The sequence below is a fragment of the Nesoenas mayeri genome, assembly GCF_963082525.1.
Source record: "Nesoenas mayeri genome assembly, chromosome: 1".
NCBI lineage: Eukaryota > Metazoa > Chordata > Aves > Columbiformes > Columbidae > Nesoenas > Nesoenas mayeri.
In genome coordinates, this window is record NC_137541.1 from 124,264,310 (window position 1) to 124,288,107 (window position 23,798).

The following is a 23,798-nucleotide window of genomic DNA, read 5'->3' on the forward strand; positions in this document are numbered from 1 at the left end:
TAAAGTCCTGTTCTGCCTACAGAGCACTATTTTTATAGCTATATATATATATACATGTATATATATATATATTTATTTTTTTTTTAATTTGCAGCACTATTTTAAAACCAACAGCAAAGTTAGGTGCCAGCTCTTCCTTGGGGAGAAATTGGGGAAATGCAAGAGGAGAGAGGGAGGGCTCAGGGCCAGGGGGCAGGGGGGAGCCCTAATCTCCTGGGAGGGGGGTCCTGTGGCAGGAAGGTCTTGCTGTGAGGAGCAGGCAAACAAAGGGCCATCTGGGAGGAAAAAAGGGAAGGATGAGCACAGAGGCAATGTTATTTTGAAGTGTTTTGACTCAAGTGGAGTGTTTGCTCCTTAGATTGCTGTGCCTTAATAATGTTAGTGTTTAAGTGAGGCTTTGAAGTTAACAGCTGCTATTGTTTGGCTGCAAATAGTTTTCTGAGAGGCTGGGTAACGGGGCGTCTCTTTGCACCGAGAAAGCTAGTTCCAGCGGCAGATAAACAATGTGCCAGTTTTAATTTAAATAAACTGTAGATAATGCGGGAAGGTGGAAGAGAAGGAGATCCTTTTTTTGGTGTCTCCCAAATTGCAGACTCGTTATACCTTTTCCTTTTTCCCGTAGAGAATTGTAAAGATTATTTTGTAAAACCATGCAGGTTGGTTACTGTCCCCAGCTAAAATGCCCTTTTTAATTTTTTTTTTTTTTTAAATATTTGTCTGTCTTGACATGAGTCAGCACTGAAATGTAATAGTGGAACAAAAATTTGGTTTATGCTTTTCGTTTGTTTGTTGAGTTTTTTCGTATGTCAGTCTTTCAGCAAGCACAGTTCATTCCGGTCCATTTTTCTTCCAGTTACTCATCTGCATCCAGAAATTAGATCGCTTGATCTTTGCCTCGCAGGGACTGCGGCAGCTACAGCTGCAGGAGGCTGAGGCAGGGCTGGGGAGGTTTGCCTGGGGGTCCGTGTGCTCGGCAGCTGCCTGGCACTACCAGGGGAGACACCCTTACACCTGCATCTTCCTTTTGGTCCCCTTGGTGGGATGGGGTGGCTGTGGAGGATCCCCACTTTGGCACTCACAGTGGTGTTTCTCACCTGGGATTCTATTTCACTTCCTGTGACTTTCTCAGCTCATGTCTGTCGCTCTGTTATAGTAATCCTGGGGTGAAACGGAGTGCTGGGGCACGGCTTGGTGTGCCATACAGCTTGTGGTGTGCCCCCATAGCATGGAAACCACCACCTCGTCAGGCTAAACCTGGGCAGCTGCTGGTGCTTTCTGCTGTGGGGCTGAAAACCTCAACAATCCCTGACAAATCCTCTCTCATCCCTCTGACAGTTTTACGTATGATTTATAGTCCCAAGTGTTAGCGCTGAATAGATGCAGGGCGGCAGTTGCATTTAAATGTGTTGCTTGCTAATGTACAATCGTCTCTTTTAGGATGCACGTTGTTTTTTTACGAGACCGATGGCAGATCGGGCATTGACCACAACAGCATCCCAAAGCACGCTGTCTGGGTGGAAAACAGCATAGTGCAAGCGGTGCCCGAACACCCCAAGAAGGACTTTGTCTTCTGTCTCAGCAACTCCCTTGGGGATGCTTTCCTCTTTCAGGTTGGTCCGGTTCAAAGGTTTTACCGAGTCATTCTCTTTTTCTGTCTCCAACCAAGGAAAATCCTGCTGACTCCAGAAGATCTGGGTTTTTCCTCTGGCAATGCTAGAGGAAGGACACGATATATTTGGTAAATGCCACTCAAGAGACCCACCAGCACATGTGAATCACTGTCACATCTGTGTCACTGTCAGTGTTTTTATTGACTCAGCGGGCCCTCTTTGCATAGGTGGTTGGAACAAAGTAAAAATTAAGAAATATTCTTACATCCCTGTAAAAACTGGGAATTTTGTGTGATTTGACAGTGTGCTTATAACACACAGACCAGGCCAGTTATGTATAGGACATACAGTAGTGCATTAAATGTGCTGTAACACTATCTGCCTTTCATAAGGGACATATATGAAAGATGGCACCTTGTGGAGACGCTTAAGGGGTTTACAAGATCAAGAGGAACTTGAATTGCAAGGGGGTGCTTTGGCCTGCAGGTGCTCTCCCCAATGGTGCTGCAGAATCCAGTTGCCCCTTGTTCATACAGACCTGAGCCAACATCTTGCTGTTGCCTGGGAGGCGGCTGAAAGTGCATGTTTAGTTTTTCTAAGCAGAAAATAGAAGTGTCTGAATTTCACAAGTTATATTTAATAAAAATTCAGTACTTATATCCAAGTTGATTTGTTTCACTGAAAAAGATCTCTGTGGTTTGGCAGCTACTGCTTCCCTGACTTATTTTTAGGTGGACATTCCACTTTCTTATTGTACGTTGTCACTAATCAAGGCGTGACACTCTTTTATTCGTAATTGCCAGCCTGTGCTAAGGTGGTGCCATTTCCTCCTCTGTTGATTCAGTTTTCCTCACCAGAGGAATCCCTTATTTATTTCACTTTCCAGTGACAATGTATTCAGAGTTTCTTGCCTTCTTAAACCAGAAGCTACTCTGTGGTAGGAAATGCCCAACATCATCACTCCCCTGTACTCCAGAACAAATCTTTAAAATTACAGTGTCTCATAGGTCCTTGCAGCTCTCCTAGGTGAGGGGCTAGATTCTCAAACGAGTGCAAAATAAAAAAGCTTTATTGACTCAAAGAAAGTAGTGTTGGCTTACATCTTGAAGCGACTGAATATCTGATTGCATACTGAAAAAAAACCAAACCAAACCAAACCAAAAAAAAAACCAAACCCGACCTTTTTTTGTGGACTATCTTCTCTGCCACCTCAGCCTCATTTTTCCCTAGCTCATATGTAATACTGCCTGCCCCTTTCTACTTTATGCCTTTCCTGGGCAGGGTACATGTATTTTGCCACCTGGAGAGCTTCATCCAGGAGGTAAGTGTGGTGCTTATGGTCTCAGTGTGTGCTTGAAAGGTTGTGGAGCTGTAAAATCTTTTCCATGCAGTTTTCTAAGGAAAATCCTTCATTCTCATAAAATTAATGCCAGTGGATGCTAAATACTGAAAAGGTCACATTCAGTACATTTCTTTTCATGGCAACACAGGGCCTTAGTCATTAAAAGCCCTGCGTCATTATGCCACGGGTAGATTTTCATGTAACTTTGGGGGAAAAAGCAAAATGAGCCTTTTCAAATGAAAGACAATAATTTATACTGCCTTGCAGAATTTTTTCCTTGATGTGTCTCTCCTGCCATAGAACCCAGGCATCGCTAGTGAAGCAGAAGAGAAAGAAGGGGATAGGTTTGGGGCGAAGGGAAGGAGACCAGCTGCAGTGGTGAAAGGAATGTGTGAGTGACTGCGCTGTAGGGCTTGTTCTGCTGCCCTCAGAGCAGCTGACGCACGTGTACGGCTGTTCAGCAGCATGACTTAACTGCTCGTGTCACACACGTCCGTCCACACGTAGCACAGTGCAGTAGTAGCGGCTTTGATGAGAAGAAACCACAGACCCGCAGGAGACTATTTGTGTCCTATGGAGACTGTGTACTTAGGGAGAAAAATAGGGTTGGACATCTTGTAACAAGCCTTCCCACTGCGTTGCACCTAGAGACATCACATACCTCCTACACAATGATTCCTTGCTCAGTCAGTTCTTATCGTGCCTACACAAATCCAGTACTTGCAGATGTCACATGCGTTTTCTGGGAGCTCAGAGCAACTTGTGACACCACATACTTATGCATCAGATGTTTGCAGCTTGTTTATGTGGTCTTTTCGTTTAGAAGTGGAGTGATTTCCCTTGCCTACTCATCTACCCGAAGTCTTCAGCTCCTCCAATCCATTCGAGATTCTTTTTTTGCCCTTCCTCTCCCCAGGAAACCAAAAAACAAACTCAATCTAATGGTATACGGATATTTTATAATTGAATAAGATAAAAAGATGACTTCTTGCCGTTACAATTTTTCTAGGAATTAACAAAACATGCCATCTCATTTTAAGTCCAGTGCTACTCTCTACTGGGGGCTAGATTTCACCACCTGACTGTACGCAAAGTGTCTCCCGTTTTGCAAGTGATTATTTTGGCAGAAATTCCTCAGCAAGGGAGGCTCAACTTGTCTTCAGCAGTGGCAATATGACATTGAAAGCCCCTGTCTATGAATGAGAGCTTGTTAGTATTATTACCTGGGCAGGGAACCTGGCCAGTTTAAGCAATGTACTTTGTACAGTGCCAACTGAAGACAAGAAAATTGCTAGTAAGAGATCGGTCTTTGCGGTGCAGACCCTGTCTTCTCCTTAGGACTTCTAACCTGAGCTAAGGAAAGCAATGGGACATGTGGGGACTGACCTGCTGCAGCACCATAGAATTTTTGGGAGTATCAGGCTGAAGTCCTGCCTGTGCATACATGATTTCCAGAACTGGGATTCTGTGGGCATCTCTCCTTCACTTCAGTTAGCCACATCCTTTACTGTTAGTTGTGACCGCCAGGACAACAGTGAGAATGACCTTCTTCATCTATGCTAGCAACTGGAGAAGTCATACTGTGCTGTCTATTAATAGATCGGGTATCATCAGAAAGTTTAATTAGAACAAGGTGTTTTGGCACCTTGCTACTTTTTCAGGCATGAGCCAAATACCAGTGTGATTACTGCTAAAGGCTGAGACTGAGGGAAAGTCCGCTGCAACCCTGAGTTGGCTGTAAATTTTGTTTTATAACGTACTGTAAAGGGAATGAAGTTTAGTAAGAAGGCTAAGAAGATTTACTTTTTATTTTGAAAGTCTGGAAAAGGGACGCTTTGAGATATTGTTCTTTCTGTGTCAAAGCCTCTAATCAGAATAGTGCTTTTCCAGAAAAATGTACCAGAAAAGTGTCCCATGCCTCAGCCTAATATTTTGAATCATAGAATGGTTTGGGTTGGAAGGGACTTCAAAGATCATCTAGTCCAATTCCCCTGCCATGGGCAGGGACACCTTCCACTAGACCAGGTTGCTCAAAGCCCCATCCAACCTGGCCTTGAACACTTCCAGGGATGGGAAATGTTCCCTTTTCCCAAGCTGCCACACACGTGCTTGGGAAGGGACAGTACCAGAGCTGTAGAAATTGCAATGAACTTGCCTTTAATGGTAACAGTCTTCAGAGCGCTTTAGGACCTTTAGAAATGGAGAGCTTGTTTGTCTATACATCATAATAAAATGTGACCATGATATCTACAAGTAGCTTTATGCCATTAATTTATTACTAACTATTGTATGCCAAAAAAGCTCTCCATACTGTGAAGAGCACACAGGCTGGCACGTTCCCTGTCCAAAGGAAATAGGAGTTCAGAAAATATCTTTAAGTGTTGAGCTACAAATTCGGGCAGTATTGCATTGAACAAGGAAGGTAATTCCTAAAACCTTACTGGGAAACACTGTACAGCTGCAAAGCACAGATATAGGTGTAATTCTAAGTGCTCAGTGCCTAGTGCTGAGTTAAAAATGGCCTGATGGGGTTTTTATTACTTCTCTTCTAAGTGGATTTAAAGCTTTGAATCTTAAGATCAAAAGGAAAGGAACTGCTTGGAATTGCATTTGTTAATCTCCAATCAATTTTAAAGAGGATCCTGACTTCTTTTTCCCCTTTCCCTCTCTTCAGACCTCTAGCCAGACTGAACTGGAGAACTGGATCACCGCAATCCATTCAGCTTGTGCAACTGCAGTGGCAAGGCAGCATCACAAAGAGGACACTGTCAAGCTCCTGAAAACAGAGATAAAAAAGCTGGAGCAGAAGATTGATATGGATGAGAAGATGAAGAAAATGGGTGAAATGCAACTGTCCTCAGTAACAGACTCCAAAAAGAAGAAGACCATATTGGATCAAGTAATCTTGCTTGCTTATGTGAAATAAGGCCCTAGCAAATATTTAAGGCCACCTTCAGATTAGCAGTACCTCTGTCTGCTCCCACTGCGTGTGTGCTGGCAGAGCTCCCCAGAGCACGTGGGATGTGTGTTGGCAGCAGAGGTCACAAAATCATAGAATGTCCTGAGCTGGAAGGGACCCACAAAGATCATCGAGTCCAACTCCTGTCCCTGGATATAACAACTCCACAGTTCACACCATGTGTCTGAGGGCGTTGTCCAGTCTCTTCTTGAACACTGTCAGGCTTGGGGCCGTGACACCTCCCTGGGGAGCCTGTTCCAGTGCTCCACCACCCTCTGAGGGAAGAACCTTTTCCTCATGTCCAACCCAAACCTCCCCTGGCACATCTTCCTGCCATTCCCTCAGGTTCTGTTATTGGTCACTAAAGAGAAGACGGCTGTGCTGGTTGCCCTAGTTGCACCCTTTTTCCAAACAATGTGTACTAAGGTACAGCATGGGCTGTCCTCTCCTGGCCTTCATGCAAGACATTTGGATGTCTGCTTGGAGGTTGAGTCAGAGCATTAGGGGAGTGAAGAGGCCACCAGACTATGTCGGCAGGGTGCCTTAGGGAAGAGCTGGTCATAGACCGGCAAATACTGCTGTTGCTGTTGTCTTAAGTGGAGAAGAGGCTGGTTCTTCCGCTGGCAGATGGGATGAAGAAGCCATCCCTGCTTTCTGTTTGTTAGAAGGGCCTGCCTTGAGCTCATGGCTGCATGAGTTCAGGGACCGCTCCTTCTGACTTCAAGTGGACAACGTAGTTGTGTTTCAGAAGCGGAGAGCAGGGAGCAGATGTCTCTCCTGCTGCTGCAGTGGCACCTTATTTTGGGAAGCTAACATATGGTTCCTGCTTCATTAGTTTGTAGCTCTTTTACCACGGCTGCCAAACACGCCTGTAATGCAAACCGTAGGGAGCAGCCAGGGCCCTAATGCGCTAAGCTAAAGAGATTTCGTACCCCCTGGAAGCCCCTGAGAAGGGGGAGGGATGGGGGGGAGATGCTCGCCTCTGTTGAAAGGGCTTCACTGAAAGGCTGTCAGTCACAGTGAGAGGGCAGAGCAATCTCTCTCTTTATGTAACTGAGTTTTTCTAAACGCTTTGAAACTGTTTCCTATCAGCAATTTGAATTATTTAAATAAGTCCTTGCATAGGCTGATTATAGTGCTCTTCCACTGATAAGATTAATTATCCCCAGTGTACTACACTTTTTCAAGTATTGTGAGCTCTGTTGATGCTTACAGCAATGCTGCTGCTGCGGCTGCTGATTCCGTGTGCTCTGTATGTGGAATTTGGTGGGGTTTGGTCTTCTTGTTTCTCAGATGCCCTTGATACATGAAAAAAAGCCTCTTAAGGGACTGCTCAGAAGAGAATCCTAGAATGAAAAGAAAATTAAAATTGGAATTTTAATCCTATTAATTAACATTGTATCAAAGGAGTGCTTGTCCCAGGAGAAGACTTCTACCATAAACATAAAAAAAGTTGTTTTCTATCTAATGAAAACTTTTTTATTATTTGTATCCTGTTTGGGTTTGGGAGGGTAGGGGAGAGCGGCAAAGAAGGGTAATCAAAGTTTCTTGAATGAGATCAGCATTGGTGAAAGAGGCATCTTACTGGGAACAGTAGAATTTTCTTAAGGTATTTACCACTCTGTTCTTCCTCCTCTCCCCTTTTCTTCTCGTGCATTTCACTCTTCAATCTTCGCTGCACACAGATCTTCGTTTGGGAACAAAACCTTGAACAGTTCCAGATGGACCTATTTCGGTACCGCTGTTACTTGGCTAGTCTCCAGGGAGGGGAGCTCCCAAACCCTAAAAGACTGCTTGCTTTTGCCAGCCGTCCAACAAAAGTTGCGATGGGCCGTCTTGGAATCTTTTCAGTCTCGTCGTTTCATGCGCTGGTAAGTTTGGCCAGAGGCCAGAGGTCATCTTGACCAACCTGCAAATGGTTTCACGTGTCCAATGCAGTGATCACATCGACAACCAACAGTTTGTACCTGGGGGGTGAGCCCTTAGTCAGCGTGCAGAAGATTCTGCTTCCTGGAAGGGGTGTGTGTCCTGGATATAGATTAAAAAGCAGATGCTTGCCAGCCGTGGCCTTATGGAAATGGAAGAACCATGTTTTTCCTAAATATGTGATTTTGAATTTCTAGATCTGTAGTATAAACATGTTTTTCGTAAACAGATCTTCCTGTTACAATGGCAGGCTCATCTCTAATGTTTGTGCACATGGGCTTGATCCAAAACTCCGGTGAAGTCAATAGGGGTCTTTCCGAGGCCCTCAGCACGTGTTGGCTTAGACCTTCTTGGGCATGGCTTGCTTTCTACCATATGGATGAATCTACTGACCAATTAGTCTAATACCCGGTCTCCAGTGATCAACACCTGATGCTCCACAATGGAAGGGAAATGTTCTGCTCTGCTACTTATGGTGCAGGAAGTAATGTTTAAAATGGTTGTTTAAATAATGTAACAACCCAGCTCTTAATAATACAGGGAAATGTATTGGAAAGTGGTGGCTTTTTAATGAAGTTAAATCAAGTTCCTGTAGTTTCAGCTTGGACTCCTGAAGCTTCACAGAAATAGCAGAGCTCCACTGTTGTCTTGTAGATGTCAGCTGTACTCTTCAGTTGAATCCAGAGCTGTAATTCAGTCAGGGGCGGTTTTATTCTTTTATGTATGAAAAGATTAGCGTCATCATCCTGATAATTGCTGGTGGATTTATTTTTTTTTTTAAGTGTCGGTCTGTAATTTGCATTTATGCTTATTTTTTTGCATCTAGCAAGGCACTGAGTGTTAGCCTGAAAAACAGTCTGCCTCTTCATGCTGGTGTCTCTTGAGAGCCAAGTGAAAAAAAAAAATGTTTTGAATATGTTGTGCTGGAAAAGACACGTGCTTTCTTCTCCTTTAAGCAAACTCTTGTGTCCTCCTTTGCCCTCGATACTGTGGAAATTGTGCAGTGAGTCTCAGACTCGAGCTGGGTGCTGCATGGTGATAGTGTGGCATCCCTAACTCTTCCTGAAGATGTTCCTCAGCAGGTTAGCCAAAGGATGTGCCTCTGCACAAACGTCACAGGTACAGCTACGAAACATCTCACAAGTCCAGGCTGTGGAAATGGAGACGCTCGCAGTCGTGTTTAAGTTCTCCTTTTCCTTGATCTCTCCACATTTCCCACGGAGAACCACCATTACTCACACAGTGACGGTTCCCTGGGTACACAAGCCAGCCTGCTGTTCCTCCTCTCTTTATATTGTTTTTTTCTTTCTGCTGCACCCAAACAACCAGTTTCTCAGCTCCGTAGCTTGGGGCGTCACTCAGAGATTTGGGTGTTCCCGCTGGGGTTGCCAAACGACAATCACATTTTGCTAGTTTCGGCTGTGGGAATCCAGTACAAAAGTGCTCCAGGAAGCATACGGCCAACCTGGCAGGGTGGGTCTGTCTGTCTGTCTGTCTAGCTTCACCATGCGCTCCCGTTCATACCTGCCATCTCCTACCACTCCCTTTTTTTGCAAGAGAGGAGCTCGCTCTACTGAGGCCACCTCCATGTGGGAAATCTGCTTAAACTTTGGCCTAAACGCTTCACCTCTGACTAATGTCATACCAGATTCTACCAGAGCTTCCCCCTCTGGGAAATGCTCCCCAAATATTTGGTCTCAATAAAGGCATATTTCTTTTCGCTTCAAAGGGGTTCCCACAGGCCATTTTTCAAGCAGTTATTACTGCTCTGATCAAAAGGGTCATTTCAGCTCACTTTTTTTCTTCCTGTGTTTTACTCACTCCTTCAAATGTTGCTATCTTTAAGGAAGTGCAGGTTTTAAATACCTTGACATATTTGCAAGCCTTTATCTGGCCTTGTAACAGCGATGAGTCAGTTCCAGGATGCCCAGAGTGCTTCCACAGGAAAGAGCAAAGAGAAAGACCAGGCTTCTCAGGAGTGCCAGATAAGTTTGGACATCTCAGGTTTTGTGTGTCCAGCTTTAAAACTTTGTTTAAAAAAAACAAACAAACAAAAGAAAAATACCCAAACCTTTCACTGCTTTGCTCTGTGACAATGAGGCTGCTTCAAAATATCTCTGATTAAATGCCAACAAATGAAAGGGGAGGGTACTGTCCCTTTTAATCTTTGATGTTTGATGTTGGAAGAAGCGAGTTAAATTGCAGTGAGAAGCAAGCAGTCTGGCAGCATCACCATTGTCCCTGTTGTGAGTACACATGTTGCCATAAGATTTGCCTCGTTTTTTTAAAACCTGATTCCACTCTCTGTTAGATTATGTAAGCCACAGTGTGGTGGGATGCTGCAACCTTTGATTATGAAACCATGTGGCATTGACAGGTGGCGGCTCGCACAGGGGAGTCTGGAGTGAGGAGAAGGACACAGGCCATGTCCAGATCTGCCAGTAAACGGAGAAGCAGGTTTTCTTCTCTTTGGGGCCTGGATACTACCTCGAAGAAAAAGCAAGGGAGGCCAAGCATTAATCAGGTAAGTATGTGGGAGCTTGAGATACTGTTATTTTCAAGGCTTATTTGTTACAGTGCAGAATGCAGCTCATGCAGAGAGTCATCAAGCACTTACACATGCAACCCTAAACTTGCCCATTTATAACCTTTCATGGTGTATAGTCACTGTATTCCACATCCTCCTCAAAAATCAGTGACTGTAATTAGAGATAACTATACAGCAGTTCCTGTTCAAATGAGAGTTGGGGTTTGCACCTTCTTTAGCTGGATTGGTCACATTTCTACTGTTGTTGCTTTTCTGCTCCTTCTGCTTTTGCTGGAGGTACTTTCCCTAAACTCAGGAGTAACAAAGCAGCAGTGTAAAACACATACAACTTTGGAAGGAAAAGAAAAAGTGCAGACTTTTTTGTTTCTTTACATTAAAATTATGAGTTTGTAGAATACTTTAAATGTAGCTGAGTTTAGGGAAATCTTCCTAAAGTAACATAAAGCTTTGTACTTAGTAGGGACAGTCCCTGTTTTGCGTCAGATTTTATAAAAAGCCAAAAGCTGAAACATTTCTGCACAGTCACTGCCCAGATCTTTGTCTAGAAAACGTGTTTCAGTGTGGTAGGAAGGTACTTCCTTGTTATTCTTTCCAAACATCCCTAATTATAGCTTCAATTTTTGAGAGCCATACCTCATCTAATTGCAGGAAATGTTATCTTTGTTCTTCTTTCTCTTCTTTCACTTTTTGAAGGGAGAAAGGCTTGGGACAAGTGTTGTTCTGTGCCCTGTGATTTCTTCCTTCTGTTGAATCAGTAGTGGGTGTTTGTTTTGTTTAGCAGAGGATGAATACTGCAGAATTGTTTAGCTTGTTTTTAGTGAAACATTAGAAGTTCATCTAATATTTAGTGGCTGAGCAAAAGCTCACGGTTTTGCTGGGAAGCAGCAGATGCCTCCATGAGCACAATCTCAATTTTTTGCTCTGGTGCTGCGGCACCTCTGTTGCTTGGTACCTATTTTCCCCAAATCAAGCACTTTCCCTTGTCCTGAGGTAGGATCCTGCCCACACTGTGTCTTCAGACTTCTTTTTTTCCTGAACTCACCCTTTTTTCTTTCTTTCAGTGGGGATAAATGCATTCTTGACACTAACTCCCCCTGTCCCTACCCCTACTCTCCTCACTGTTCAATAAGAATAGGCATGACAAGGGATTTTCTTCCAGGTTAAAGAAAAGTCATACTGGAGAGGGTCAAAGAACAAGTAAAGTTTTGAGCAAGTAGCAGGGTGTCTGAATGTTGTGTCTGAAACACATTTCCCCTGCTCCTGTGTAGTGCCAAGCTGAAGCAGTAAACTGTAAATCCCTAAAGGGCAGTGACCTTCTCCCATCCTGCATGGTCTCTGCTTCAGATTAGGTATAGAACAGTTAAAAGCCAAACCCAGCAACTCTATCATAAACCTATGCTGGTGTGGAGCTATAAAACATAACTTTTCAGTTTTAATTATGAGCTTCATTATGCATTTAATTATGAGCTGCATTAACAGACCCATTTGCCAGTCTGATGCAGTCTCGGGATGATTTGGAGTGGATTCTGTAAATATTCCCATTCTGTCGTTCCTGCTGCACAGAGTTCTGTTGATTTTGGCTCTCTGGTTTGTGTTGGGTTACCAGCTCTTATTTCATTAGAGAAGGGTTATGCTGACTTGCGGTACTTCAGTGTTTGCTAAGTGTTTTTTGGAAGGTGGTTTATTACAAAAACAGCCAGAAGTGGAGCCCTTCTTCTGATTTCTCAGCCTTAGCAGAGGTGGAGAAGCCTTCCTTTCCCCCACTTTACAAGTGAGGAAACCAAACACAACAGGAGATAAAATATGTCCAGCTCTGTCAAGTAAGTCAGTGACAGACCACTAAGCAGAACTGGCCTCTAATCTTTGAGCATGGTGCCCTATCACCAGCTTGTCCTTCACCCCGCCTTCCCTTTTTACAAGCTACTATTTTCCTTTTCTGCGTTTTGAGATGAGTGTTTTCATTTTTCATTTGATTTCCATGCCAGATGTTAGATACATGGTTCCCTCCTTAGCATGTGCTGCAGACGGTGCGGAGGCACATTTGTGTTTTAAAGCAGTTACTCTGTTGTTCCTCAGGTGTTTGGCGAAGGAGTGGATTCAGTAAAGAAATCTCTCGAAGGAATCTTTGACGATACAGTCCCAGATGGCAAGGTAAAATACTGGGAGGAGAGAAAGAGGGAGAGAGAGGACAGGAGAGGAGAGGAGAGGAGAGGAGAGGAGAGGAGAGGAGAGGAGAGGAGAGGAGAGGAGAGGAGAGGAGAGGAGAGGACTGTAGGGCTGTAGGGCTCTGGAAGGGTTTGAGCTGGTTGCCCACACTCAAAAGAGCTTATTACTGTGTGGGGCATCCCAAGCACAGCTGGAGGTGCCAGTCCCAGAGGGGTATTAGCACTGCGTGCCAAGGCAGTGCCTGCCCACAGGAGGACCTGAATGCTGCTGTTTTTGGAAAATGGCTGCTCGTGATGGCCGTATGGGGTTTTCATAATTTAGGGTTTAGCAAAACTATGGCGCGCAGGGGGTTCTGTTGTTTTGTTCTTGTGTGCTTCTGTGAGCTTCTGCATTTGCAGCCACAATTACAACTGCTTTTTCTTTCCCCAAAGTCAGCTATAAACCAGCATTAAGACAGTGCTAAGAGGCACATTCTTCATGTGGTGAATATGGGTTTAGCTGCGTGAGCCCACTTGCAGCAAACAGGAATTCTGCAGCTCCATCACTTCCTGGGGCTTTATAGCTTGGAGTGTAACTTGGATGTATAAAATACAGTAAATTCAAAACAAATACTGACATTTGCTATTTTGCTATTTCTAGGTATTAAGTACTGTAGCTCCTACAACAGTTTTGTTTGCCTTGCATTGGTTTACCAGGAAACACAGTGCATTTAATTTTAAATCTCTTTTTATCACTGTTATTTTTTGTTGCATTCCTAGCATTCCCAGTAGCCATAGGGTGAAATCCCAGGAAAAGCGCATTGCGCCAGTGTAGCTGTGTGGGTGGCATGGGAAGGCACACTTTATACTGCTCAGGTAAAACTGCAAAGCTTCCTGTCCAGACAAGCCTTCAGTCTGGGCTTATGAATAAAACGTCTTCACAGTAAGAGGGCTTTTTGCTACAGATATGAGGTTCCTTACACTTATTACTGATGAAGAGGGAGATTGTATTTGGCTGGTAGATTCATAATAGATTTTGTCTGTTTAGAGGGAAAAAGAGGTGGCACTGAGCAGTGTCCATCAGCACAATCCCGACTGTGATATTTGGGTCCACGAGTATTTTACGCCGTCTTGGTTCTGTCTGCCGAACAACCAGCCTGCGCTGACAGTCATCCGTCCCGGGGACACCACACGAGACGTGCTGGAAATGATTTGCAAGGTAAAGGCTGCGAGCATGACCTGGCGCGGGGTGAAGTGTCTACAACCCTGAGCCCTTTCAGTTGAACCTCATAGGGACTTTTCTCATATGCCAGTGTTCAGACTGCATTGTGTTGGGGGATCTGTTGTATGTGAGATGAAACACATGAGTTATAACTGAAATTTTCACGCTAGCACCACACAAGAAAAATTCCTACAGCTGGAGCTAAACTTGGCATGCTGTGGGGAGAGGAAGGCAGACTGTTTTTTGCCTTTTCTGCTTGGGCCGCTGTGCATGAGCTTCTGAAGTGTCTTCGTACCTTGACTCTGCCTCTGCTGTCTCTTCCCACCCACCCAGCCCTCTTCCACTGGAGACCAAGCTGTGTGCAGGACCCGTCTCCTCTCCCCATCTGCCCCACAACATCCTGGCCCTCACCCCGCTTCCTTTCACTGGATGCCTCATTGCCTGGTGTTGCAGTGGCCCTGTCCTCACCCGACCACCCTGGTTCAGATCTTCCTGTTTCCAGGTGCTGTTCCTCCTTCCTTCCCCCTGCTGCTTCCTCCTCTCCGGCTGGCGTGGGGGAGGAGGGCATGGAGACAACAGCAGCAGCAGGAGAAGGTGCCTGTGTTTGTTGTCTGCACTGCAGAGTCAGGTTGGCCTCGTGTAGGTGGCAGGAGGGAAGAGGGAAGAAAGCTTTCATCTGCATTTAGGGGGAGTGGGAGAAAAACCACCTGGATTTCTTTTCAAGATATATTATCAGAGACATTTGGCCGTTAATAAGAGTTATATCTCAACTGAGAAGCTGAAAGCTTTGACAAATTAAATATAAGCTTTGAGTTCTGGCAGCTATATAATGTGTGTTTTCCACTAACCGGCTGATTGCAAGCTAGACCCAACTTGTGTCATGTGCCGTTCTGAAAAGTGAGTCCTCTTTTGTACACCAGCAACAGCAAAAGAAAACATTTATTACTATTAAGAGCTTAACTTTGGGGACTTTTAGAACGTGTTGCATGTGCTTCCAAAGAGAGGCAAGGTGAGAGAAAGGCATTTGTTTGCGATAATTATACAGTGCGCTTGTCTCGCTGCCAGGTGCACTATTAAAGAGTGCTACAGCTTGTGAAAGCTCTTCATTGTATTCACAAAAAAAAGATGACATTTTTGGAGAGACACATAATAGGGAATCTGGATGACACATTATTAGTAATTATTTATTTCTAGGATTTATATTTTCCTTTGGGTAAGAGTGATAAACTCAGAGGGCCAAATCTTTAGCTGGAGTTAACTGGTGTAGCTCCACCAGTTCCAGTAGGTTTCTGCTGAGAATCTGGCTTCTCACTGTGTGTTTGATTGTTGGGGGTGGTGCTGTAAAAAGAGAAGGGGAGGTGGGTGAGTATTTGTTTTTGTAGAGCTGTTATCTGTTTCTTTTCTTTCTGTAAGAGTTTTCGGTCTGGAAAACACTGATGGATGCCTTCTTTGCTGTAGCATTTAATAATCAATCTCTTTCTTCTGTCTCTTGCATTCAGCTCATTTTTTCCCCTTTAATATCTGATCCACATCATTTCACATCAGTTTGCCATCTGCCATCTGAGAACCAGTCAAGTTCTGGTATAGTAAACATTTCAAGATCTACATTTCATATAAACCTCTTCATGTTTGTAGATGTGGTTAAATCTATTTGTGCTATTAATCTGAGCTTGATTATTCTGCTGGAGAACATTACAAGTGCACTCAAGTAATTGTAGAAAATATGTTCTTACACTAACACTGCTGCTTGTTATTATACAGCAAGTTAGGTTTTGGAGACTACTTTGTGACACTTCTGTGATTCAGGATTGGTGGGAGGAGAGTTTAAAGCATGTTTTAAAGTGGTTTCTCGATTTCTCCTAAGATTTAACTAATAGCATCACTTGGAAGTCAGGAAAAGTCAGTGTATATGCATTAAATTGTTTTCTATGGGTAAGACCAATCAGTGTGAAAGTGTGTATGTATTATTAACATTTGCATAATGGTATGTCTTCAAATTGAGTAGAAAAACACACTGTATATGGATTTAGGCAGAGCCAGTATGAAGTGAATAACAGCAGAAATCAAGCCTAGAAGACTACATGGCATTTAGTCTTTTAACTGAACTGGCTAAAAAGCGAGAAGGAAGAAGGGTTCTGTTTTCTCAGAACTTACATTTTTCAAACAGACCTGCACGAGGGGCAAGAAGCAGATTTCCCTTAGGTCTCTGGATCTGTGCTCCAAGTCTCTGAGAAGTTACTTAAGCCTGAAGCTCTGTGGGCTTACTTTGATTTTGAGCTGATGTTTTCCTACTGAAAAAGCTTGGGACACTAAAGTGCAAAGCCAGAGTAGCACAGTGGGATGGCTAATATGTTTCCATGATGCTGCCATTTCAGAGCTAGTGAAGGTGTTTCCCACCTACCTGAAAGAATATGCATTTTCTTCTATCTCTTGGTCCACTACAAAGGCAGGTGGCACTTGGGGGAATGACGAGCCCAGCTGTCTCAATTGGGTCTTGGATCAGGCTGAATTGTCCTCTGGAGGTGCCTGTCCCTCGTTTTAACTAGAAAGGAGCTGAAATGGATAGATAGTTTGGGTTGTGTGCTGACCTGCTATACCACATGGAGTCTGTTGAATCAAATCACACCCCAGACTGTCAATTTTTCTCCAGGAGCATGTTGGTTAAGCTGTTGGTTTGTCCTTTAAATTGGGTTAGACATAGCCAAAATTATTAGAAGAGAAATAAACAAACCAAGCAGCTTATTTGGACTGCTAAAAGCTATTTTGGGTGGTCTCAAAAGAGTATTAATATCATTAAAGCTGTACTGTTTCTCCTCCCACCTTCCTGTGTATGGATGCAGATAGACCATCAACAACAAGTGGGTTAATGATATGGATTTTAGGGCAGACTGGCTATGTCCACTTTAAATGGGCCTTTTCCTTTCCCTTCAGTAGATAATCACACCCCTATTTGAAACAATTTAATGCAAAATTTTGAGGTAGACAAAGCCTTGCTGCAGCCATACAAATGTTAATTAACGAAATGGTGTGGCTGCACCGTCACATCTTCAGTGGTGATGACTCTGCCTTAGATGGGATGACAAGGTAGTGGATGAATGGTATCCACCTCAGCTGATTGTGTTTCTTGAAAGAACTTGGTGGCTCCAAAATATATGTGAGTTTTATTCACTGAGCTCTTCAGACAATGCTGGGCTCTGGCATAGCTCGGGACTACAAAGCAGCATTGGCCAGCTTGTGTTTGGCTCCCTCCTGCTCTCTGAAATAGCCAGCACACCTGATTTTCTTGTAAGCAAATCTCTCTGTGAAGACAAGTGTGAAAATGGAAGCGTTGCCCGTCACTTCCACGCCCCATGCAATGCCTGTATCAAAGCGAGTTAGAAGCCCTGTCATTGACGGCCGGCACAGTAGATCGAGCTGCTGCCTGCGGGCAAGGTCGCTCTTTTAAGATGCTGTCAGGGCGGGCAGGTTGCAGGCAGGGTTGCAGGCAGGCGTGAGCACACCCAACCCCTGCCCAGGGCGGGTGGTGGCTCTGAACTGGCAGAGCTGGGGCATCCCCGGCCCTGTGGGGAGCCCGGGGCGCTGAGCGTGGGCTCCCTGCCCCACCAGTGTGGCTGAGGCAGCTCCCGGCCTGTGCCCAAGGGCTGGAGGCTTGGACTGGGTAAATTTGCGTCCCTCTGCAGCAGGCTGTGGTTTGTGCTGGACTGGGGCAGACTGGAAAGTGGCCCTTTGGGTCTCCTCTGCAAGGGCAAGGTGTTCAGAATCAGTGTTGGAAATGACATGAATACCTGGCTGTGGTCAGGGGCTCTCTCCAAGCCCTGAGCTTTAGTGGGTGACGTGGAGCTTGTCACCAGAGCCGTGGCTGACTGAGGTTAGCACAGCAGCTCTGCCTGAGGCTGCATGAAATGCAGGGTGCGTACAAGAGCTTCAGCGCAGGAGACCACGGGAAGGTGCACCATGGTGACAGGAGGAGGCTGCCAGGTTGCCTGGCTCTCTCTAGTATTGTTTTTACACATAGAATTTTTTTCCCCACTGGCTTTGCTGTAAATGGCTCAAACGTTTTCCAGACTTTCAGAGAGACTTATAATGGGCCTCTCCCTGCGGACATGGTGTGCACAGTCTGGGGGTTTATGTCTTCTCTGTATGTTTGTTAAATTGTTCAATAGCTGTGCAAAGGCACCCTTCAATTGGTGTCTAGGGATAGTAAACTAACCTGACCAGAAAGTAATCTAGGACTCCTAGGTATCATTTCTGAACAATTAAAACCAATTTTGCTTCCCTTTAATTTCTAGGGTGTTTGTTTGTGTGTGCATGTAACAGAGAAAACTAGTGAAAACTGTCAGGAAACAATGAGCAAAGTGTGCAAAATGTTTATCAAAAAAGAAAAAAGAGGGGAGAGGGTGATGATCTCCTATGTTCAGCTTTTTTTATTTTGGCCTTTGGTAGATTTCAAATTCCTTATTTAATTAACAAAGTATTTGTCCGGATTATGGAGGTTATCCCATTTCAGATATTCAATTTCATGTAAGGATAATTTGGTCTTTGAATTGGACATATTTGAACATAGCGCTATGTACAGTGCAGCAATAGATATCTTCTTCTTCTTCTTCTTCTTGATAGCTCTTTTTTATTCGTGGGCTAACCTAGACTTTCAAAAATGTTCACTGTTCTCTGAGTATTTGCTGAATTTGGCCAGGTCAGTGTGTGATCTTTTCCACAGGTCACTCGGTGTACGTTACTCATAATCTGTGCTGCGTGATCTGTCAGCTGAGTCCCCATGTATCATCATCTTGTCTTGAACAGGATAAGCGAGCCTTTAAAGAAACAAAATAAACAGGCAGCAATGATGTTCTTGCATGAATTTTCAGATGAGCCATTGTTTTTGGTGCAGCCTAGGAAACTGTGGTAATTTGCTTGTATAAAATGAAAAGGCCAATGTATAAAAGCATATAATAATGGGATTTCAAAAGTGACAGTGAGGAGAATTTGCCTCCTGTATCTGTGAATCACTTTGGGGTTTTTCATTAGCTTTAGTCAACAGTTTACAAACTTTGAAAGTAGCTTCTGAATGACATCCTTTGTGTTTATCATCATTCTAATGTGTTTTGATTACACACTGCATTAACCTCTACTTAAATCAAGCTTATTAATTGTGCTGAGAAAAGGTCATTAACATCTTCCAGACCAAATGCCGCATCCTCAGCTAATTATTACTAATTCATTAAAATGGTGTGACCTGTTTCCACTGGGATGTAGTCCAGTATGCAACTCTTAACTTCTTTTAGCTTTATAAAGCCAGCCTATCCTGAGATGTTTTGAATTTAGAGGACATACAGATTTTCTCCTTTGTATAACCTTGCTTGAAATTTACCACATCTTACTCGCTAAATGACGAAGATGCTAAAAACCCCAAAACAAACCGAAAAAACTTTGTTACATTTTTCTCTGTTACCAGAATGCTTGTTTTCTTCCTTGTGATTTTAAATGCCCTTGGTATACAAAGGGATGCTCTCAGTCTTCTGCTCTAGTAGTCTTTGCTTATTTCTGCAATAGCATGGGGTGGAGCAAAATTGCCAGATAAGCAGAACCGAAGAGGCTGCTTAGAGCACTCGCGCTGCCCTTGACATCTTGGTCAGTGGGTAAATGAACACTTATTCCTGGGGAAGAAGAGGAGGTTCAGGTTCTCATTCAGGTTAGGAGATTTTGGGCCTCTTGTAGAAGGTGGTGCTGGGGCATCCCCACCTGTTTCTCCCTCTGAGGATTGGGCCATTCTCTAAGTATAGATGATGTTAACCATTGCTTTTCACTTCCAAAGCCTCTTCTCTGTTTCTTGCAGACACACCAGCTGGATCACTCTGCTCACTACTTGCGTCTTAAATTCCTGATTGAAAACCAGATGCAATTTTATGTACCAAAGCCAGAAGAGGATATCTATGAACTGGTAATGCTACCTACTGAGTAAAATTAAATGTTACTTGGTAGGACACTATTAATTAGTGTTTATCTGACATTTGTAATATGCAGAGTTATGCTTTTTAACTTGCAATTACAGTGCTTTGCAGACCATAGCAAATTGGCCTATAGTAAAGTAATCTCTCTAAACTTTTCATCTCGAGGAGAGAGTTAGTGTTTAGCTTATGTTTGTGCATGCATGTGTCTGTGTGGAAGAGGGAGAGAAGGAACAACCATAGGTAATGTGCGAAAGCCACTGTAACATACATTTAAGCTTAACTTCTCTTAAGATTGCCTTTTCCTGTTGTTCATATCATCCCTGGTGGTTTTAAAGACATAGTGTTAAGGCCTGAGTATTTCTTGTTTGGATCACTTTGCCTCATGTGCAAGGAGCAGGGAGGGAATGCACAAGTACTTTATTTGTTTGTTGTTTGGCTGGCTGGGTTTTTTTTTCCTAAATGGGAAGGTAAATGTTGAAGTTACAAAGAGTTATGTGTGAGAAGATAGTCTCCTAATTGCTTCAGTTGGATGTTTTCATATCATTCATCTCAAAAGCAGACTTCAAAGGAATTTTGAAAAGAGAGATTAAAAAAAAAGACCAAACAGAATTAGCGTCATACTTTATGATTTTATACATGCACACTGTAAAGCTTTTTAAAGCCCTTTACATTGGTGGCTGTTTTATTTATAAGAAGTAAAACTTTGCCAATTATAGGTGCTTTTGTTCATTTAGAAAATAAGTTCTGGTGCTTGCCATTAACACCATCAACAACAAAAAAAGACTTAAGAAAGTGCTAGCGAAGTATTAAGACTGGGAAGTAGAATACAGTTGTAAAAAAATAAAACTCAGAGGAAACAGGTTTTAGCTTTCATTGCCTGGCAGGACTTTGGGGACTTTTCTTGAAAGCAGCTAGGATTCACGTAGTCATTAGTTATTGTTTATTCTGGAAAACTGAAATTAAACCAAAACTTTACAGTTGGTGCAGCTATGTACATGCTGAAAGATTATAATATAGAAAGGTGCTGCAGGGTTATATCTAATGTAGTAACATTAAAAGAACACCCATTTGTATGTTTGCTTGTGTGTGTATGTGTTTGTTTCATGAGAAAATTTGAGTTACTTTATTTAAGTGTTTAATTAAATTATTCTGGTACAATATGATAAAACTAATGCCTCTGTTTTTGTAGTCTCCTGAATAGCTGTTTGTAATATTGTCTAATGTTGCTGTCACCTTGCTAGGGGTATCTTCCATCTACTAAAATGCTTTTACAGACATAACAATGCTGCAGAAAAGGTAAACATAAATTCTTAGGATGATATTCCTTTTTCTTGCAGAATTTATCAGAAGTATTTAAATAGGAAATGGAGATTAAATATCCATATTTAATTCCTCTCCAAAACTTTAATGGTGATTCTTTGTGCTCTGACATAGTCTTTCAAAAATTCACAAGCTCAGTTTATTATGTTTTGAAAATGCTACTAAGGGCTCAGGAGAGAGTATTTAGCATTAGGAGCTGTACCAGGCAGTTATACTTTTAAGCATCTTTTATTCTGAACTAAGTGTTGGCTGAAGCTTGGCATGCCCAACTTTTTCCTTTGGTAAGGTGGCACTTACAGATGGAAGCATGAGACCAGAGGCCTCCCTGAAAATCTTGCAGGTAGGATGAGGCTGGGGTGGAGGCATGAGGACTGCTGGAAAAGGTAACCCTGGGAAAGGGTGCTTGGACAGGACCAAAAGTGATAGAGGAAAAAATGGCAAGGAAGAGAAAATCTTCAGATAATAATGTCCCCAAGGTGCTATGAGAAACATTGTGAGGAACTGGAGTGGTTCAAAGGGGAAACGCTGCTGCTGTCAGGAAGAAATCCCATCCCCAGGCACTCCCGTTGCCCAGTGAACTCCCTGGAATGCTCCTGGTATTGCTGTCAAACCCCTGCATGCAGAGCCCAGGCCCTGCGCTGGGTCTGGAGAGGGAGCTCCCCATGGAAAATGATGAGAGGGCTGGAGCATGTCTCCTGTGAGCACAGGCTGAGAGAGCTGGGGTTGTTCAGCCTGGAGAAGAGAAGGCTCCGGGGAGACCTTATTGCGGCCTTTCAGTACTTAAAAGGGGTCTATAAGAAAGATGGGGACAGATTTTTAGCAGGGCCTGTTGTGACAGAACAAGGGGTAACGATTTTAAACTAAAGAAGTCAAGATTCAGGCCAGACATGAGGAAGAAATTTTTTCCACTGAGGATGGTGAAACAGTGGCACAAGTTGCCCAGAGAGGTGGTAGATGCCCCATCCCTGGAGACATTCCAGGCCAGGCTGGATGGGGCTCTGAGCAACCTGATCTAGTTGAAGATGTCCCTGCTCACTGCAGGGAGTTGGACTAGATGACCTTTGAACGTCCCTTCCAGCCAAAACTATTCTATGATTTTATGGCCCCACAGTGCCTGTGGTGCCAGCATCTTCATGGTGTGAGCCCCCATGGCCCAAATACACTGCCTGCCTCTGGTGTGGGGCACAGACGTGAGCGGCACCTCAGGGCTCATGTCCGACTGGCACTCTGGTTTGGGCAACTCAGCTGCAATCTGTGCTTCCCAGTTACTTGCCTCCCATTCAATAGAGGGTTTTTTTTGCTTGAAAACAGCATTTTGAGATGCAGGCAGAACGTGTTTCCTGTATCCCTGTGAGAGCACATCAGCCATCCTCCTTGATTTTAGTCTTGCATACTCAGTTTAGATGACTGCAGGGATCAGACACAAGTTTCGTTCTGAAAATACTGCAGTTTTCACCCCTGTTTTCTTTCTTTTCTTTTTCAAACCCTTGCTTAAATCTAGCTGAGATTTTTGTAAATGTCATTTGACTCTTTTTCAGGTTCTGAATAATTTGTTACTATATTTGAAAAGTGCACTTAAAAACTATTGTTAGTGTGGCATACTTATTTAGTTTTACATTTTATTTTACTATATTCCATCATTTAGATGGCCATAGAACTGTTCTGTAATACCTAATACTCGCAATTAAACAGATGTGTAAGTGCTGATATATGCAGGAGATAAAATGATGTTTTTATTAAAGAAACCTTTCACTAATGAGTTAGTCTTCTTTTTTTAAAGAAATGGTTTAAATACTTCAGTCCAAACACTGATGCCACTTAGTTTCAAACTGTTAATTATTGTGAATTGCTTTTTTACACACTCATACCAGCATGTAAACAAAATTCATATTTACCTGCTGACTCTTATTCACCTGTGGGCATGATTTTTCCAAAATACAAAAGGATGGTTTGTTAGTTAAGTGCTAGCCTGTGCTATAAAAAAAAAAACAAACAGCTTCAAACCTGTTCTGAGCCAGAGGTTTCCAGTCTGTCAAGGCTGTCTTACAAGAAATAAGTCAGGACTGACTCCTAAAGATGTCAGCTCAGAGCCTCAAAATATCTAGTCCTGGTGACTTAGTCTGGAAAAGTGGGATTTCCCTGCCTCGCGTGGCATGAGGAGCCCTTCGTTCGGGTACAATAGTGAGCCACACAAGACAGAAGGAGAACCTAAGTGATTTAAAAGCACAAAATATGTGAGCTGTGGTGGAGGGGTGTAAGCCTGTGGGGGGCTTGCTTGGCTCCTGAAAGGCAGGGTGAACTGCTCCTGCTTCTGGGTTATTACCTAGGTGTGAATTTGTGCTGGTCTCCCAGGAAGGATGTTAATGACCATTTCAAAGACTTAGGGACTTTTCCCAGCACAAATAAACATAAATGTGTTAAAGGTGAAATTTCATGCTCAGAGCAAACTGCATATCAAATCTGGTAGTCTTCTGACAATTAAGAAAGGTATTTTGAAACAAAATAACTTATTGTGATTTTAGTACTCTCAAATAATTGAATTCCTGTAATGCCTTAATCAAAATAACATAAAAACATTAAGTGATGACCACCTATAAAATACAAAAACAGGAATAGAAGTTCTGTTTCTTGTGCACTCAAAATCATTTTGACCAAGTGAAATAGATGTATCCTTGCTTTTATGATGATGGTGGTAAAACACTGCTTCCTCCTCTTTAATTGTGTGCTAACACTAAAGCTTAAGGACACTCCTAATACGTCTCACACATGCAGAGAAAAG

At 43.3% G+C, this 23,798-nt stretch overlaps 1 protein-coding gene across 3 annotated transcripts in view; it reads left to right on the forward strand.

Annotated features, from left to right (window-relative positions):
• The window catches only part of TIAM1 (TIAM Rac1 associated GEF 1), a gene marked incomplete at its 3' end in the record, with an annotated part of 83,305 nt that overhangs the window by 17,701 nt on the left and 41,806 nt on the right, over positions 1-23,798 (forward strand). For 2 of the 3 annotated variants that reach the window (XM_080350058.1, XM_080350059.1), the window contains exons 3-9: positions 1,438-1,610; positions 5,627-5,851; positions 7,597-7,782; positions 10,215-10,361; positions 12,462-12,536; positions 13,578-13,748; positions 19,585-19,689. In XM_080350058.1, the coding sequence (XP_080206184.1) occupies positions 1,438-1,610; positions 5,627-5,851; positions 7,597-7,782; positions 10,215-10,361; positions 12,462-12,536; positions 13,578-13,748; positions 19,585-19,689 (1,082 nt within the window). The remainder of the gene's footprint in view (positions 1-1,437; positions 1,611-5,626; positions 5,852-7,596; positions 7,783-10,214; positions 10,362-12,461; positions 12,537-13,577; positions 13,749-19,584; positions 19,690-23,798) is intronic. The other variant, XM_080350060.1, reaches the window with a different exon arrangement.